The 18,636-nt window shown below is 39.8% G+C and overlaps 1 protein-coding gene across 1 annotated transcript; it reads right to left on the reverse strand.

Moving 5' to 3' along the window:
• Positions 1-47: 47 nt before the first annotated feature.
• LOC139138696 (protein FAM151A-like) lies at positions 48-13,766 on the reverse strand. Its single transcript, XM_070707192.1, has 4 exons — positions 13,502-13,766; positions 4,989-5,042; positions 3,938-4,105; positions 48-3,466 (listed from the first exon to the last, which is right to left on the reverse strand). Exons 1-4 carry the CDS (start codon positions 13,689-13,691, stop codon positions 2,175-2,177), a joined length of 1,704 nt encoding a protein of 567 aa, XP_070563293.1. The 5' UTR covers positions 13,692-13,766; the 3' UTR covers positions 48-2,174.
• Positions 13,767-18,636: the final 4,870 nt, after the last annotated feature.

Raw genomic sequence — 18,636 nt, forward strand, 5'->3', positions numbered from 1 at the left:
CCAAATTAGTTTCAATCGTGTTAGTAGCGAAATCTAGAGATGAAATATGAAGTGTTGTCAACTACTTTATTAACAATTTACTGTGCACAATCAGTACATATACATGTAATTTGTCAAAATAACAAAGACATAAGGCACAATATAATTGCGATGATTCAATTATAAAACTACCATTGTTCTGTCTCTGAATCTAGCCCATGTAGGTGATAACAGAGTACAATCGGAAATAGTATTATTAAATCGTCATATTTTACATTTTATTCAGAATCTTTAAAAGGTAGAATTTCAAAATTAAATAACTGTTGCCTTTTAACAGATAAAGTATTTTTTTAAGCTAAATTTACATTGCTGTGATAATTTTTTGTAAACTACTGTTTCAAGGAATGTAGAATGGTTATCGATCTCCATATTTCCATCATATATTCATAAGAGTAACCTGTGGGCCTATTCAAGTTAGGCTCCGTTGTAATTTTCACCAAAAACTGTTACAGTGAAATTCTATATGGTATTTTAAAATTCTAGGAACTCGCTTAATTTAACTATATGAACCTTGAACCGTAAAGACAACTGCAGCAACTGTTATGAAGTTTCTTTTATATATAAAAGCAACAGGCAAACATAAATTCTCGCACCAAAGTTTCCCATAAACATTGTTTTAGCACCAAAAGCGTCACCCTAGGTTCGACATATAGAGATGTATGCGTCTTTTGCCCATTTTATTGATAGTGTAGACGAAAAAGACGCATCACATCTGCCGAAGAAAAGTCCTGACCCACGTTCAAAATCAGATTACCATGACAACTGCACCTCCAAGAATTCTTGCAAAGCTACAACAAACGAAAGACTTTCACTTTTCTTGGTACAAAATACTGATATAAATTAACATTCTCTATAAAAAAAACTTGAAGGTCTATTTCCTCGGGGTTTATTCGGAATGATTTTTTTGTTTCATTTGTATTTTGAGATCAATAAGACAGTATGGTAGATGTTACAAGTTTCTAAATATTTTGAACTTTTTTCTTGATTAAGGCATTCACATGACGGAACTGCGTATTGTTAGCAAATCGCTTACTTCATTGTATTCATTGTATCGATATCCATGCCGCAATAAAAACATTGTCTGTCATGATACCCTGGATAAACCTGCTTAGTCCGACACTTTTACTGATTTAAGGTAGTATGCACCTCGAAAGTGAAAAGTTTAAACTTAAAATTTGCTCAAACTTTCCTCGATGAATCCTTCAATCCTTCTCTCACACAATCAAGAATAAAAATTAGGGGTCATCGTACGAAGTTTGGATATGGTGAAACAAATTATTTTACATACCAATATTTGAAATTCAAAATGGCCGCCATCCCTGTGTTAACTCAATGAGGGAGGCGTTGGGGTGTTTTTGATTTTCCAAAAACTGAGGCAATGAAAATTGTTCTTCCTCCAAGAGCTTTAAGGCTTCACAAGCGGTCGACGAAAAAAAGTATTAAAGAATCTGAGGTGATTCCGAACATCTTTTCCGAGGCGCATTCTTCCGTAAATGAGAAGAATATTGAAACCCAGGCTGGTATTTGATCGGTGGAGCACACATATGCGTTGAGAGAAAAATGAAAACGTGAAAAACTGTTTCTTGCATGACATATGAAATTCAACTGGCCAGATTTTATAAACTTCTAGATAATTATAAGGTAAAATCCCCGGGGTATCGTTCATGGTAGGTCTATGTCCAGTTATATTAGGTATGCCATCAACAGAGATCTCAGCAAAGCTTGAAGAATCTTAATACAGTTTCCATGAATGAATTCTTGTCTATACGTTAACAAAACGAGACAAAATTTGGAAAGTGATTATCTAACCTGATGGTGAGACATCTCGAAAGAGAATTATTCAACAGAAAGTATTACATGTTATGGCAGATGCTTGCTGAAGTGACCTATTTACCGTCTTTCTCGGTTGCAACCAAGTGCGCTGATGTTTTTCGACAGCAAGACGGAAATAAAACTATTGGTTTCGAGGGAAACTGGTGGAAAATGCCCATTTTGATTGGACTCGGCCATACAGGGACAGAAAAACAATTCTGCGGTCTCCATCTTCCGTCAACTTCCGAATTGACCCTCTCCCAATCTCTATTGGCAGTTTCAGTGTTCAGAAAAAGGGCAAGAAAATGTACTGCCTTCATGTGCTAATTCACGGCAAGGTCATGGATAAGAAGCGCTTGAACGCCGTGGCTACCGTTGATAGTGACGTAGAAGACTTCGTCTGCTGTTGATTCGTATGGTACTGTCAAGGAGAGTTGTACGCTGTGGGCGTCTGCTGAAGTCTCGCCCTCACAGTTCGAAACTTTTGTTGTCATCGTTATAGGGTGATTTTCGCCATAGTCAACAATGGTGAATTCGTAACATTTGCTCTTCGGTATGTGGGCTGTTGTTTCCATATTGTACGTTCCCGCCTTTTTCAAGTTATGGGACGATATCCTCAATGTGCCGTCACTGGTGATTTCTAAGAGGACACCGCGGACGTCATCGGCCTGCGGCGGGTCCACACCAGAACTGCGAATGAAAATTTCTAGTTTTGCGTTTTGATGTGGTTCTGCATTGTTAATGAATTCAGCAGTACCTGAAACTTCAACCTTTCTGTCACTCTTTAGCTCTGCTTGATATTGCACTTTGGATGTCAGCCAACTATTCGGACCAGTGAACGCTATAGTCTCTGAACCAAGAAAAACAAATGACTTCACATCAAAGGGCTGCGGCTGCCACAAATTCCTCTGCAATTTGGCGCCCTCTGTGTTCAGAGAGTTCGGTTCGGCCAATTTTATCCCGTCGACGAACGATTCCGGAACATCGTATAGCACTTTCCTGGCTTCCAGGTGCTTGCGAAAAGTCGACAGGTCTCTCATTGAGACTATATCAAACTCACCAGTCCAGATAGTGATGGTAAACTTACTGGAAAGGCTAACAAGCCACTTCAGCTGCCGAATGGAGTTCGTCGCGAAAATTGCGCGCACGGAGAAAGTGATGGGCTGCGAAATTCGCGTGCAGTATTTCGCCATGTCCAAAACCATCGGCCAATCGTAGCTCGTTATTCCTGAATCTCTTACAAGTCGTGTCGTCCAGCCGAGGGACACTGTAGAGTGCGGAAGGTACTTCCCCGCGTCATCTATAAAATTAACCCCGTTCACGATCTGACTCGGCTCCCCGTTGGGCCCTATCATGATGTTGGCATGCAAAGTAACGGGGGCGTGCAGTTGATATTGCATCGTCTCCAAAACCTTGAAGGCGGGTTCCAACGTCACCGTGTCGTGAAAATTCAACCGTATCGCTTTATTTGTGAACTTGGAAATCTTCTCCAACCACTGAAGTAAAGTTACATCACTGACTACGACCTTTGGGCTTGCCATCACCGGAACCGTTCCTTTCTCACCGACATTGCCGTGAAGTTTGACGTCACCAGTGATAACCATCAGTATGTCATCTTGATAAGTGAAACAAAGAATTCAAAGTTATCGAGAACTACAACAAAAACCACACAAAAATTATTAGACTATTAGAGACAAATTTTGACGGGCACATGTTACATATCACGGCAACTTAACATGGCCTTTCAAATTAATTTTGAACTCATTATGTGCGTCATAATAAATCACAAAACCCGGAGCATAGAATAAAAATTCGAGAGAGAATGCTATTTTGAAGGTCGTAGATGGTTGATTATGATGATTTTGTGATTGGGCTAAGGTTCTCAAAAAAATAACGGACAGCTTCTATGTGCAAGATAGCGACGCGTATTTCTCTTATGGGAATTTTTAATTTACCGTACAGTTCGCAGATATATGCCCATTGAAAGTCGTGTTATAGTTGATAACCCATCCATCGTATTCAGAGAAGAATTGAAGCTCGAAGGGTAGATGCCGTAGACAACACAAATAACGATAACTATACATACTTGACATTGACATCCTGAGGTCATTCATGGAGTTGACATTATGCGCCCACGTCACGTACAGTCCATCGTCATGGACGAGGGGGAAGTATTTCATCACATTGGCATCTGTATAGCTTATCCGTTTTCTCACATCCTTGTCCTCTATCGTCAAGGGCAACCGTATGCGGTCTGTATGATGAAAGAGATTCTATGAGTTGTCATGGTAACAATATTTTTTTTACGAATGTTGGTTCATAGTTTATATCTTGTGATTATATATATATATATATATATATATATATAAGATAGATAGATAGATATATATATCGGTTCGAATCGATTTTGAGTGCATAGTCGATGTAAACATAAGATCTCTCTCTCTCTCTCTCTCTCTCTCTCTCTCTCTCTCTCTCTCTCTCTCTCTCCACACACACACACATTTTCTTGTGAATGTGTACTTCCTTCAGTTCACATCAACACTGAGTGATCGTCAAAACTCAAACTAAATCGGTCACCTGACGCCACATGATATAATTATTTCTTGCTATGAAGGACGCGCCAGGAGTTCAGAATGCATCCTTTGACGGTGCAATTCACTACCGTGACCATTACAATTACGTGGCACGTCATTTACGAACGATTTCAGATATCAATTTTTGACATAATGAGATGGAATAATGCCATCATTTCACTTGTGTAGAGCTGCACGTGTGCAGAATTATGATGGTTTTACATCCATACTCATCATAATAATTTATTGGCGCTGAAACATATTTTGATAGGAAATAACATGGAGTTGGACACAATCTGATTAAAATCAGATGTAGGGTGCGGCGACGTCTATACGCCGTAATTTCTTGCTGTCGCCTCTCACTACCGCGTAAGGAGAGACGTCGCTGTATTCTGCATCTGATTTTAATCAGATTGAGTTGGACAGTACCATGGATAGGACATCAAAACGAAAGTGGTTTGTTGTGATCGTATTTGAGATGCACACATACATCCGGGTGAAGCCATTTCATGATAAATTAGCATGACAATCTCTAGGAATAAAAGGTGTGGCTAGGGATACCTTTAAACTCTTCTTCAAAGGGGTCCACTTCGTGTTCCGCTTCGACTGGTACTTCTGCAAAATATAACATAGCAACAGGACCTTCCTGTTATTTTTTCGTTTGAAAGTACGCGCGTTTTGATGCAGAAAATCCAGTCGGTGAAAATAAAACAACATCGGACAAACTTAATGGAACAATAGAAAAAAGGCGGCTTGCGTTATTTCATATCAAAATAGCACAGTCATGTCGGTTTTTCGAATATTAATAAGTATTAACTCACAAATGATGGTAAAGTGGTAAGAGTTATGTGTGCTGTTCCCCTTTTAATTATGCATTCATCTGTAAATGGAATAATGCGGGTTTTATCGACGTACGTTAGTTTTGATCGTCGGGTTCATAGCTTTACAATATGAAAGCAGTAGACAGAGGATAGAAATGACAGCGGAGGGTCATCTAGAAAGACACGCAGCTGCATCTTCTTCTGGTCTCGATAATCTAAATGACTTAAATTACAACGTAAATATCGCCGCCCCATACTTAGAAATCCACGCTACAACAATACACAATGTCGTAACATAGGCGTAAATTTATTAGCCCTGGAAAAGTACCGTGAAAATTCGTTTTCAAGTTGCAATATGCAGGTGCCGCCAACTGGTAAATTTCATGAATTTCGCAAAATCATCACAAAACATGTTTTGAAGGCTGATATACCGATTTTTCTTATTTTTGACCCTGACCTAAAATTTGGAGGGGAAAGTGAGAGCTGTTCGTAACTGCCCTCCCACTGGCATACACTGAAAATGTGCCCTCCCACTGAATTTTGATGCCCACTGCCCTCCGGTATCTACAGTCTGCCCGCTCCCCACTCCCCACAACAATTCAAGCTCCCCGCTGCCCTCTCCCCACTACTGAAATTCCCCATTGCCAACTAGATGCCCACTAGGCAACCCAGATCGACACAAAACCGTGCAAGCAGTTAGCAGTATACCTGGAACATTGATCCCCTCTATGTTAGGTTCTATTAAGCACGCCGCTTTCCCCTCCCTCTACGTATTTTCCGGTGCCCACTGTCAAAAATTTTCTCCCCGCCCGCTGAAAGTAATGAAATTTCTTCCCCGCCCACTGTAGGCCTAAATATCGATATTTTCTCCCCGCCCGCTGATTAGTTTTGAAATCTGCCCGCCCGCTGAAAAACTTCGCACGAACACCTTTTTGCACGAACAGCTTCGTTGGCGGCACCTGAATATGGCATAGGTTCGTCTTTAATTTACACCGCCGAAGGTCGTCGTTCTAACGACTCTGAGATACTTCATTCTACTTCAATAGATGAGTGTGCCATGTGAAGCAGCCTAGTTCTTACACTAGTGCCCCATCAACAGTGGCTATTTATGCCGTGGTAGTATCTCTTTTGAAAGTCGCATCATTTTGTTAAGAGATAAATCAGATACAAAACCCTATACCGTTTAAAGTTTCGCAGAGGCAGAATCTGTACCTTGATCTGCCTTTTAAAATGGGCCACGTACACTCCCGGATGTTCAAAATGTCCCGGATTATTGATTCTTTGGGTCACAGGTCTCTCATCGACATTTGTGAAATTTATCCTGTTCGGTCATAACGGATCTCGGGTACACGTAGCAAGTTCGTCTCGCGAGAACCCGTCAACACTGAGTTGAGGTACGCTTGTTAAGTTTTGGAAAAGTACATTGCCTCTGAAATTCATCCTTATCATTGTCCAATTACAAACATCTGTAGTTGTTCTCTCACTTCCCATAATGTATTGGTTAGGAACGGACCATTAGATCTTAGGAGGTGGGGGTGGTCACAATCAGATTATGAATATTTTTTTTACAATTGTAAATTTTTGATTTTTTTCAAAGTGAGTCATGATGTGCTAATTTTTTTCGAAGTAAACTGTCAGATTTATCATTTTTTTCTGATTTTTTTTTTATTTGGCAAACTAGTTTGAAGATTTTTTCTTCCTAATTTTTTGCTGTGATTTTTTTTCTGTTTTTGACCAACCCCCTTCCAAAATTTAATGGTCCCTCCGTTATCGGAATGGAAATGAATGCCATATGGTTATTCTTACACACAATTTAGATATAATAGCATTTGGTAATCGTTAATAGACATTAGCGTGCCCACTTCCTGTGTACCTGTCTCAACAAGTATGGTGAAATTGTGCTAAATAAAAACAAATTAATACTACAATCTATCACAGAAATTTAATGAGCATGTAAGGACCTTCCCCCCTTCACTTAGTCCATAAAGAACGTTAAATTACTCACGTGCTCTATATCTAATAGGTTAACAGCGTGTACATGACATCACGTGACTAGTGGTTAAACTGTATCAAAGAGCAATGGTTTCTTGTTGACGTATTGGTCTTTTTGTATACAGGTATATACTGTGGTATAAATTTGTCCCATGCATGGAGCAAAATGAATTATATTGTGAAGTATTTTACGTTGTCAACACTAAGCATTCATTGTAAACATGGATTTGTCAACAGTAATGTGGTGAACGTTTCATTGGCGGAGCATGCTCAGGGTAAGAGATTGCTGCCATGTCGATACTTGTAAAGAAAATAAAACCACTTTAAAAAAATATTCATTAATTAGGCTCATCATGGCGGGGACTCACGTGCCATATTTTCTCTTGCTTTTTCCATACAGCGTGACCGGATGTATGAAATAAATCAAATATACAAGTTATAGCATTTGGTAAGTTGGTAATTGAAAAACCGATCGGCTTTGTTGCGAAGCAGTAATACTGATGTCTATATTGTACCATATGGTAGGTCAAGGTACATCTGGTATGATAATGTCGGAAACACTTAAAATAGGTCATACCTTCCATCCTGGAACGCATATGAAAGGTTACCACATGTGTCTGTCTTTTTAGTTCATTAATATTTATGATGTGCTGTCAATAACAATTATGCTAGTCCATGTTCCATTTTCAGGCTTCAAGTTAGGAATAAGAAACCTGGGAGTGCATTTTATATATTATCAGGATCAACCAGCCGGGCGTTTGGATTGTACTGTCACCGTGATCATTACTTTTCCCTCTTGTACAATACTTGGAGAGAATTCTTTAGACCTGTAAAAGCTCGACCTTATGAAGCCCTATCGCAGGACGAAAAACTTGCTAGACTGCGCTTATATAAGTTTAATTCTGATGTTTTCTGGTCCATTCTTTCTTTTAATATAAGATGAGATGAGCATAGGCTAGCGTATGTTACATCAACGGTTGAAGACTGCATGAAAGAGGTGTTCATCGTTGTCCAAATAGCACCTATCAAATCGTGCCCCTCCCCTCAATTATTGCCATTGGTAGTGTTTCAACTGTTGCTTAGCAACCAACAAGGGGGACTTCGAAGACATGGCAATAATCAATCTCTAACAAGGGTTTAAAAATATACTTCATGGATATTACTGCAATAAGTTTGTCTTCCCATTTAAGCATTTTAATGGAGATGTGCCATGAATATGTACGTCTGGTTTCACACACACAGATAGACACAGACACACACACACACTTTCGTCTTTGCATTCAGTACACGGCAGTTTTATGACTATACATAAATTCAATATTTTGTTGTTTTTTATACATTTTTACTGCCGACAACATTCTGTTGCACGTCTAGACGAAGCTTTTCGATCGAGGGATTGTGGTCGGCTATAAAATGTTATCACTACGACGAAATACGATACCTATACATCAGAGATGGACCAGGGGATGGACCATATTTTAATGGTCGATAACTACATTAGGGATATACCATGGTTTGATAGGAGGAATACCATAAATGACGACAGCAAGTTTCGAGTTTTCAATGTTTCAAAATAACTCTCGGAGTAGGTTTGCCATGTACCCGCTTTCCAAATGTGCACCTGCTCAGTTTTCAGCCACATGAATAGTGTTTCTCGTTAGACTTATTTTAAAAACTCATTTTTGACTGCAGGTAACTCCTGCCAAAATCCGCAGGTCAAACCCTTATCAGGATGCATCTGGAAAACCCGATTATTGGTATAACATGGGATTTTATTATATTAATGCTTCTGCAAGCTGACGGTAGATAGAGCCGCAGTATTTGAACAGTGGAGTTCCTGTGGATTGGGTTACAAAGAGGGCTTAGTAGCGATAGCGTCTTTTTTAATTAAAGCTCCATTAACATTTGCTCTCCCCGTGTATTTTCCAGCATTTATCTTAATGTCTGTGAAAACAGCTTCACGGAGTACTATTTCCTGAATTATGTCAAAGGGACTAGCGTTCGACCTGTCAACGCAGCCTGAATGTCTGATGTCCAATGCTATTGTCGACAACGGGAATTGAGTCCGGACCAGAATGGGCATTTCCCACAATGCATTGTGTTGGCAAGGCTACCATACTTTGTATTTCTATAGGCAAATGAATCAGGCAATTTTGCTCGTTTTATGGAAGAAAGACCCGGGACAAAAACAACGATTCTCTTACCGAAAGTTTCAACTAAGTCTCTGTGACAGCGTCAATCGGTGAGAACTTTGAGTGGATATGACGTAATGCAGCTGTTAACCCGAAAAGTTGTCTTGGAATTCGGTCAATGCATGCACACATGTTTGATATTTGATAAATCCAGACAACTGTGTAGCTAGTAATTTATGGATCATGACGTAATTTTTCGCGCATATTTCGCCCAAATATGATTTCATTACATTCTGCATAACATAGGAAGTTGCTATCAATTCAGCATTGAACTGAACTTTCTGGTTGCTTTACCGGAAGCGCTCTCTGTCTCTGTCTCTGTCTCTCTGTCTCTGTCTCTCTCTGTCTCTCTCTCTCTCTCTCTCAATCCATAGCGTTCGTGAAACATTCGAACTGCAACGAATGATACATAAATAACATAATGTTGACTGAGCTAGCATCAATGTTAATAGTAGATAAATAAAACGTCTTTTGATTCACACTTGTACACCAAAACATTCAATGATTCGATGACAAAAATTGGAAAAAAAGCGAAGGGGTCTGTGCATGTACTGTTTAAACATTAAACATCGATGTTTTATCCAGCAGACTCTGCAGGTATTAGAAAGTAAGTTTTCGCTGAATTCCTCATGGAAGAAATCTGACCTGATCTGAGAGAGCAATACCCAGTATCATGTGAAATACATCTCTCAACTCAGGTCCGGCGTGTAAGCTGAAACTGTCTCTCGCCATTCCCCAGGCCACCCCCTTGTAATTCCGGCGTTTGATCTGTTTTCTTTCGAAAAGTTTTTACAAGCAAAGTTGACAGGATAGTCTGGCAGAGCTCGTATGCTTATGATTATTGTATTGGAATGGTTAGGTGTGGAGTTTGTCTGTTGGTCGATGAAGTGCCCAAGTGACGGTCGTAAACGTAATGGAGTTACCATTCGATCATGTTGACTGTCTGCGTCGATATATTTTTAACATTAAATGGAGGAGCAACTTGGAAAGAGAAATTCCATCACTAATCCAACCCCCGTCGGGCACGCAGGCTCCCGGAAACGGCGTCTGAAACATGATTGTCGATTAATATTTAGCGGGTTTTCAACAAGTTGGGGAGCAATACTATTAGTTTCAGCCAGCAAGTTGTGTAGGTGCGGTCATTCTGTCGTTATATTACAGGCCTAGGCAGGAGCTTGAGCACTTATAGGTGTTTGTACAATAAAGTTATCATGCGTCGATTATTGTAAAATTATCGTACATTAAGTTTTGTAACTTTTTTGCTGGAGTGGGATTTTCTTATATGTTTTCTTTCTGTTAGATCAGCGTTTGGCAGCGCCCCTTTGTCAAATCGCAAAGGGATTTAAAGTCAACTTTTGCGGAAACGTGGATCTGTTCTGACTCTAATTTGACGATACTGTCGATATACCCTAGTAAGTTTAATATCCACACACACAAGCAGCTGATAACTTGGTTCAAAATCGTCATGGTTACCATTGAAATGTAACTAATTGAAATGATGTATCTGTATATCCACTTCGAGCCAAATAATCTATCAAAATTGGTCATGAGAGTAAATGGGTGACAAGCAGTATCGAAGGCTGATTCGATCTTTGAATGACTACGTTGATTTCAACTCTTCCATGACGTCATCAGCGAATAACCAGTAGATGAGATTTATCGAATAAAATTTGATCAGTTGAAACGCTGTGTTATCAAAAGTTTCCCAACCCTTCAGACCTTATCTCGTTATCTTTTTACGTCATAGATGTTCATTTCGATGCCTGCCTGTTTCTATTCCCAAGTATACAGGTGTCATACAGGGAAATAACAGTACTCTGGGGCATGCGTGGTGTTACTTATTGGTTTTTATAGTTAATCAATGCCTCTCCCTTCAAATATGGAAAAATCAACACAACTATTTTGAAATCATTTTTGTCTAAACCTGAGGGCACAATATACAGTATAATTAAAATTTGCTCGGTCAGTGCGCCCTATTATCAATGCTCTATTGTCCTGTACGTGGTAATTAAAAGCATATTTACAGCGTATTGACGTATTTAGTATTAAGGTAGAACGTGCATCGGGGACAGATTGGCCATTCAAATTTCTATAACTCATCTCTGATCTACCACTTGCGGGGGTTCATTTTAAAGGTCTTCGAGGAAGAAAAATTGTCACCGTCTTAATAATCCAAACTTTAACTTTTCCCCATAGAGTTAACACAGGAATGATGGCGGCCATTTTGAATTTCAAATATCGCAAAATGTTGGGTAATTTCTTTCCCTAGTTCCAAACTTTGCACGATGACCCCCGATTTTCATTGTTGATTTGGTGAGAGAATGGTTGAAAGTTTCATTTAGGAAAGTTTGAGCAAAAGTTTAAGTCTTTCACTTTGGAGGCGCATACTGCCTTAAAGCGTATTTAGCGTATTTGAGTACAACTAAAAGGTCTCAGCTTGGAGGCAATTACCGGGGACAATTAAATCGTGTAAAACCTGTGTGATACATACCGCTCAGATGACCATCAAGGACAGTCTCTGAAATAACATCATTGAACTGTCAATGAATACCTGCCGGCGTATAGAATAAATAGATAAATAAATTTACTTTTCTTTGCCTAGTGAGACAACTCTAAGTTGGCTCCCATATCTGAAGACTGGCAAAAGTTAAGTTTCCGTGTGTCGATCTGGGTGGGGGACAATTATCAACCGGTGACATGACAAAGCTCTGCAACATAGAGTTTAATAGCTACCGCGTTACCTGGTCTGTGGTATGGGTTGTTTTAACGTCTGGATAATACATAGACCAGTGCTATACATGTCTTAAACACATACCAGCATTCGTGTGTGTTACACATGTATAGTAGAGGTTGTAAATACATGTAGTTCCAGCTCATCTACGGTAGCTTTCGTGCGGTGAACAGCGGTAGCACATATATCTGATGTTTACTTTACTGATTGGGGCTGCGCAAGGTCGTGAAACATTACACGTGGCAAATGTAGCTGAAATGCCCAAGCGAAGAAATGCCGACTGGCGAGTCTACACGTCAGTCACCCTTGACCTGTGGCCTAAGGTGCTTCCGTGGAGGGTGGGGAGTCGACCACTCAGTGTTTTTGTCTCGTTTTTTTTTCTCGGGCTGCCACCATTAAACAAATCGACAATCACTTGAATCATACTGAGATGTGATGTACCTGCGTCGTCATGAGAACAAATGTGTTCTGCAACCTGTTACTCGTTCTAGGATCATAAAAGCGAAAGATTTTATGAAAACAATGCTTTCCATAAAATCCTGCACATTTATTTGCAATTGTGGGTAGGTACACGTAATATACAGGTGCACCCAGCCATGCCACCCTCCTCCAGTGTCTAGCTGTGAACCGTTCGGCATTATAATCATTGTAGCGACACGCAACTTCACGGTTACGCGTTCACAAGAACATTACGTATTAACATTTGACCCTTGAGATACGACTTGGCACCATCGCACAGTTATCTACGGTAGTACGTGTGAATTGAAGTGGTTTGAAACAGAGATATTCTGGTACACCAAACAGATGGAATCCTAACTTTCAAACAAAGCGTGCATTCATTTCGTCCTTCAAACAATTTGTTCTTTTTAAATGTCGAAAAGCTCCCCTGTAGTGGATGAATCGATCCTCACTGGAGTGGAATACTGGGAACATACACCAGGAATATAACACGGGGTGGAAAAAAATTGTGCAAAACCAATAGGTCACCTTCCTCTCTGCAGTGTACTGTACATACGGTTTGCCATGTGTTTCTGAAATATGATGGTAAACAATGAGTAACACATGGTAGGTACAGTGTGTAACATTCTGGAAAGCACGTACCATCCAATGGCAACATTCGCAAGAGTGGGTGTTATCTATGTAGCACCTATTGTATAACATATAGGGAAACCGCGGCTGGTATTCTTGCTCACACCCTCGAAAGTTGAAAAAAGGCAATTTTGGGCACCGCGTTCGAGATCTAACCAGTTCCATATGTTTGAAATCGGCAGTGGAAGTGAACTGGTCCTGATAGAAGAGCGATATCGCCACAGTGTACACTGCAGCATACCAACTTACCTCTATGACTCTGCCAAGTGGAAAAGATTACTACCAGCGCTACACAGGCGACCATCCACAGCCCCAACATAACATATTTGGCATTTCGCCGCGTTCTCCGAGCCATGTTCGGCAGCAACGGAACGTACACCCGTACTCTCTGCGCTTTTATCATGTAAAACGGATCCCCCTGCTCGGCTTTATCTTCCATTTGGTGGGTTTATTATAATATTGACCAGCCTAATATATTATTAATGCAGGCACGGCAGTCGATACGGGCACGGGAGAATTATGGGTAATCCAGGTTGAATGACGCAGGCGGCGTTTAATCAGTATCGCAGTACTTCAGCGTATAGATGAGAATACCGTTATCGAAACTGTTGTGTTTGCACCGAATGTTGGCAGTAGTAGCATCTATAATACGTACATTTTTGAACGAAGGAAGGCTTGTGTAGGCCACAACAACTGGTGTACTGACTCATTTCGAAAGTGAGGCCAAAATATACGAAACCAGAATTGAACTGAATAAAAAACCACCATGTTTCTTTACAGGAAAGTTTTTAGCCTTTGGAGCAAACTACATCCGGGCCTTTGAAAGTAAAATGGCCTAGACTGTACTGATCTTTACCATATGAAGATACAGCAGTAATCGAAAGTAGGTTTAGACTGAAATGTCATGGTAAACAACTTCAGCTAGAACGGACGTACAGTATGATCACTGAGCTGTATCTTTGGAATTTTGGCACTGTGCATCTGGTTTCGATCCAAACTACGCGTAGATCAACCAGTGAACAGTACAGAGTATGCGTGAAAGTGTCATTAAAAGGTAGAAAACATAAAATTAATGTGATTTACAGCACTGACAACAAGAAATTGATTAGCGTATTGCATATTACAACAACCAGTTGGAAACGCATGGCAGCAGACAGAAACAGCACGCGTACGTACTGCAGATGTATATAAAGACACTTCTGTTTACTTAAAGTGGCACTCACACTTGGTAACATTTTTAAAGCACATTTTTTTAATGCCAACGGTCGATATTTGACGAGGCGACTGCGCGCGGATCGCGAGATATCGATAAAAATATGTCTTCAAAAAAGTAAAAGTTTGAATTCCGGTGGCCCACCTAAATTCAGCTTCCGAACATCGAACGTTCGGCACTGGGGCCATTGTCAACTAAGCTATGGAGTACGAGTCTACGCTGACGCTGCTGTACGCCACAGTACCACTGGCGTCGGTGATCGGTCATGGCCTGTGGGAGAAAGCTGAGTCTTACTGACTTGGCGTATAAACGAAAAACAATTTTTGCTGATTCCACCAGAATTGGCAAAGGTGACTAGCACAGTTACGTGCGGTTGGTACATAGCGGCCGCCGCGTGATATGCACAGAAGCATGCCACGCGCGCATGCCAGGCGCGCGGCATACTCTGTGGCAGACGACAAAATGTAGTCATCGGAGGCGGGTAATATTTGACATGTAAAACTGATGTTTATGTGGTATTGGTTAAAAATATAATACAACTGATTTAGAATAATGAAAACGACAAAAACTAAGGAGAAGTTTTAAAAAACTTACCTGAGGTAAAGGCATAATGCTGTATATAAAGTCTTTGCAGTGGGAAGTAAATTAATTGCGTCGTTCGAACTTATTGTAGACTCCCTAGAATATCGTCAATCAGCACAACAACAAACCTTCGGGGGATTTCGAGTCAAAATTAGAACGATCGTAAAACTTCGGGATGTGAAAAATACGCTCGGGAAATGACATGTTTTATCGATATCTCGCGATCCGCGCGTAGTCGCCAATTTAAGTCAAATATCGACCGTTGGCATTAAAAAAATGTGTTTTAAAAATGTTACAAAGTGGGAGTGCCTCTTTAACGGATAGATCCCCGCAACGTGTTGAAATTAAAAGGTTTATTAAAATGAGCCATGTATTTATAACTGTATGTAAGTATGCATGTATGTATGTATGCATGTGTGTATGTATGTATAACTGTATGTACGTATCTATGTATGTATCTATGCATCTATGTAGGCCTATAGGCGTTTTTCACAGGGAACATACAGTGGCTACAAAACAGAGGAGAGCATGCGAACGATGGAAGGCTTAACGACTAGCATAGATGAGAAACCAAGACTTTTCCTAGTTGGCTTTTAACATTCCAGTGGTCGTCAACGGAGACGTGGTCATGTGATTGATATGAGAAAGTGTGAAACGTAGCGGCAAACAGCTTTGGTTCAGACTGGAAACAATTTTGTGATATGCTTTTCTGAGTGCGTGACAACGAACGGCTTTTTATTATCGGTTTAAGCGGTATATTATTGAAAATATCAAGCATCGAGGTCAGTTGAGATAAATCATATAGTTTTAAATCACACCAAATAAACCAGTAGTCGTGCTCATAATAGTGGGACTCAAATGCATTCAGATATATGTGTAACATAGGGACGTGATCTCCATACAGTCTCTTTCAGTATTTTGCGGAATTACAAAACTAATTTTACAAGGCAAACTCGCGTGATGTCATTACATATGTCTATGATTGATTTGGAGATAGTCTAGATATTATGTCAATTGTATTGACCTTATTCATGTAAAAATTCGTCATCAAATTTCAAAGAATGCAACTGCAGGCGGAATCCACGATAAAAATCGGTGGAACTCATATCGTTAGCAGTGCCCCTGAAAGGTGCAAATTAGGGATGAAGCAGAGAGTCATATCAATAATAAAATCCACATGTGTGGTTTTTAAATTATCTGTATTTTCAGGTGAGGACGGTGTCTGCGAGAGGAAAGAAATTTTCCAGGTCAATCTATTTCACAGCATGTGTTCGTAAAATAATGAGAGGCAGTTAACAGTACAAGCCACTCAACAGCCGTGACAGAGAATTGGCAATTCGTCATGGGATATCATTTATGATTTTGAAAATTCTTCTTTCCGTGTTTTCTCCCGTTTGATTGTAGTGTTTTTGAATAGTATTTGAACAGAACTGAAATGCAGCTTGGGAGAGATAGAATTGAGCATCCATATTCTCTACTGCTATTCATGCTCCATGACGTACAGCGTGGTTATTCCACAAAGTACATGTACTCAATTCTTTGAATTTTTTACAAATGCTTCGAAAACAAACCTTGATAATCATATATATTCATATTTCGTTCCTCCTTTGGTGTGCTCCACAAATCCTTACAATACTTAAAAAAAGTCAATACATAGGTTAAATGGTTCACAATCTCGTATTGGTAAAAATTATTAGACTGAAACAGATTCTGTGTACGGAGTTGCCTTCCTGTTGGTCAGCAAATTGCATTCTGTCTCTGTAGTCGATCGGTCCAAAACCTTCGAAGAGCGAGGAAAAGCAGCTCTGTTTCCAGTCATCGCCAGTGACACCTTGAAAAACCTGCTGTGTGCACCATGTCTCTCTTCGTTCCTGTGGTGTGTTCAACAAACTTCTCATCATCATTGTGTCACAAACAAACGGCTAACACAAAATCTATATTTTGAATAACAATATCGGACCAGTAAATCCATAGCCAGACGAGTAGTTCTTAATATCATTCTGCCGCACTTATTCTGAAGTGTATAAATCCCCAAGGTCTGTGACGACGAATATGTTTCAGTGGGATGGACTCATACAGTGTGTTGATCATATACATAAACCCCGGTGACCTTGTTTGATTACTGCCAGAGCACTAACTTGCAAGTCACAAATTTACTTTTTGAATGAACTCTACACATGTTTAGGTCATGTGATTGTGAAAATGAGCACTTCTTAGCTACCACCACAAGGTGTGTTCATTTATTCTTTTTAATACTTCCTAATCAATTCCGCAGTAAGCAGTCTTGAAATTTTTAATAACAAATCTGCTTTCACTGGTCATTCAGATAACGTCTTCAAACATATATGTAAACTTTCTTGAACAAAGTAAAGGAACTTTGGGGTGAACGATAGAGGTGTGGGATGGATGGTGAGGGGAGGGGAGGGCTGGAGGAAATTAGTCCAAAATCATATTTTCAACTACATAGTGATAGCAAATTTTTGTTCTCAACAAATATTTATTTGAAGCAAGGTTTTAGTCCAGTTGAGACAAAAAAATATAATTATAGGAAAACGAGTAAGTCAAACAACATCGTGATAAATTTTAGCTTTTTAAACACTAATGTTAATGTTGCTCTTGCACATGGATGTTGTTGTTAGATATAAGCTTATCTTGACCAATTTCAACGTTCATTGATGACTTCAGAATCTTGAACCGCTCCAATCTGCCTACAGAAAATTCCACAGTACCGAAACTGCACTTCTAAAGATCCACAATGATATAACTCTCTCCCTCGATGCTGGGCAATATGCTATCCTTGTAATGCTTGATTTATCTGCAGCAAAATGGCAAATGATGTTCTCGGAAGAGTTGTCAAATTGTTTCTTGTAATCTCCTCACGCCATGGGGTACTTTCACCATATTTCAGTGTATGTATGTACCGTATATAAGCTTATGTTGGAGACTACACAACGTCCCTAAAGTGAAAGCAGCTAGGGTGCATTCACAGATACAGGGTACTGTAAAGAAGGGAGTGACTGGAGGAATCGCGATTGGAATCTCAGATTCAGATTCAGAAAACTTTATTACCTCCTAAGAGAAATTTCCATAATTCGTTGAAATTCGTTGTAGATCATCTTCAATACACTAAAAACATTTCAAATCCCAATCCTCTAGGCCTATACGATCAAAATGTTCAAATCCCACCACGACTTCATATGGCAAAAACCTTTATGGAGCCAGCGATATAAATGTAAAGTGATATGTGTTACAAAAGTACCATTCTGCTTCTAGGTGGTGTCAAATTTGTTGTTGAATGTAAGCTTACTAGCCTACCTGTCAACAAGCAACAAAACCATAGCTCTTTAGGCCCTATTGGCAAAAAAACATGAACAGAAAAAAAAACTCTTTAGGGCTTGAACTTTTTATTTTGTATTTAAACAAGTTATGTAACAAACAAACAAACAAACAAACGCACGAGAAAACAAACAGATAAACAAAAGCAAACAAACAAACAAAGAGCCTGAATTCCCGGTGCTAGAGAAGCTACTTACACCGCGCCTGGGGCTCCGGTTCCGTATACAGACGCTGTCCATGCAAGGACGCCCTC

This window comes from Ptychodera flava, chromosome 8 (genome assembly GCF_041260155.1).
Source record: "Ptychodera flava strain L36383 chromosome 8, AS_Pfla_20210202, whole genome shotgun sequence".
Lineage (NCBI taxonomy): Eukaryota > Metazoa > Hemichordata > Enteropneusta > Ptychoderidae > Ptychodera > Ptychodera flava.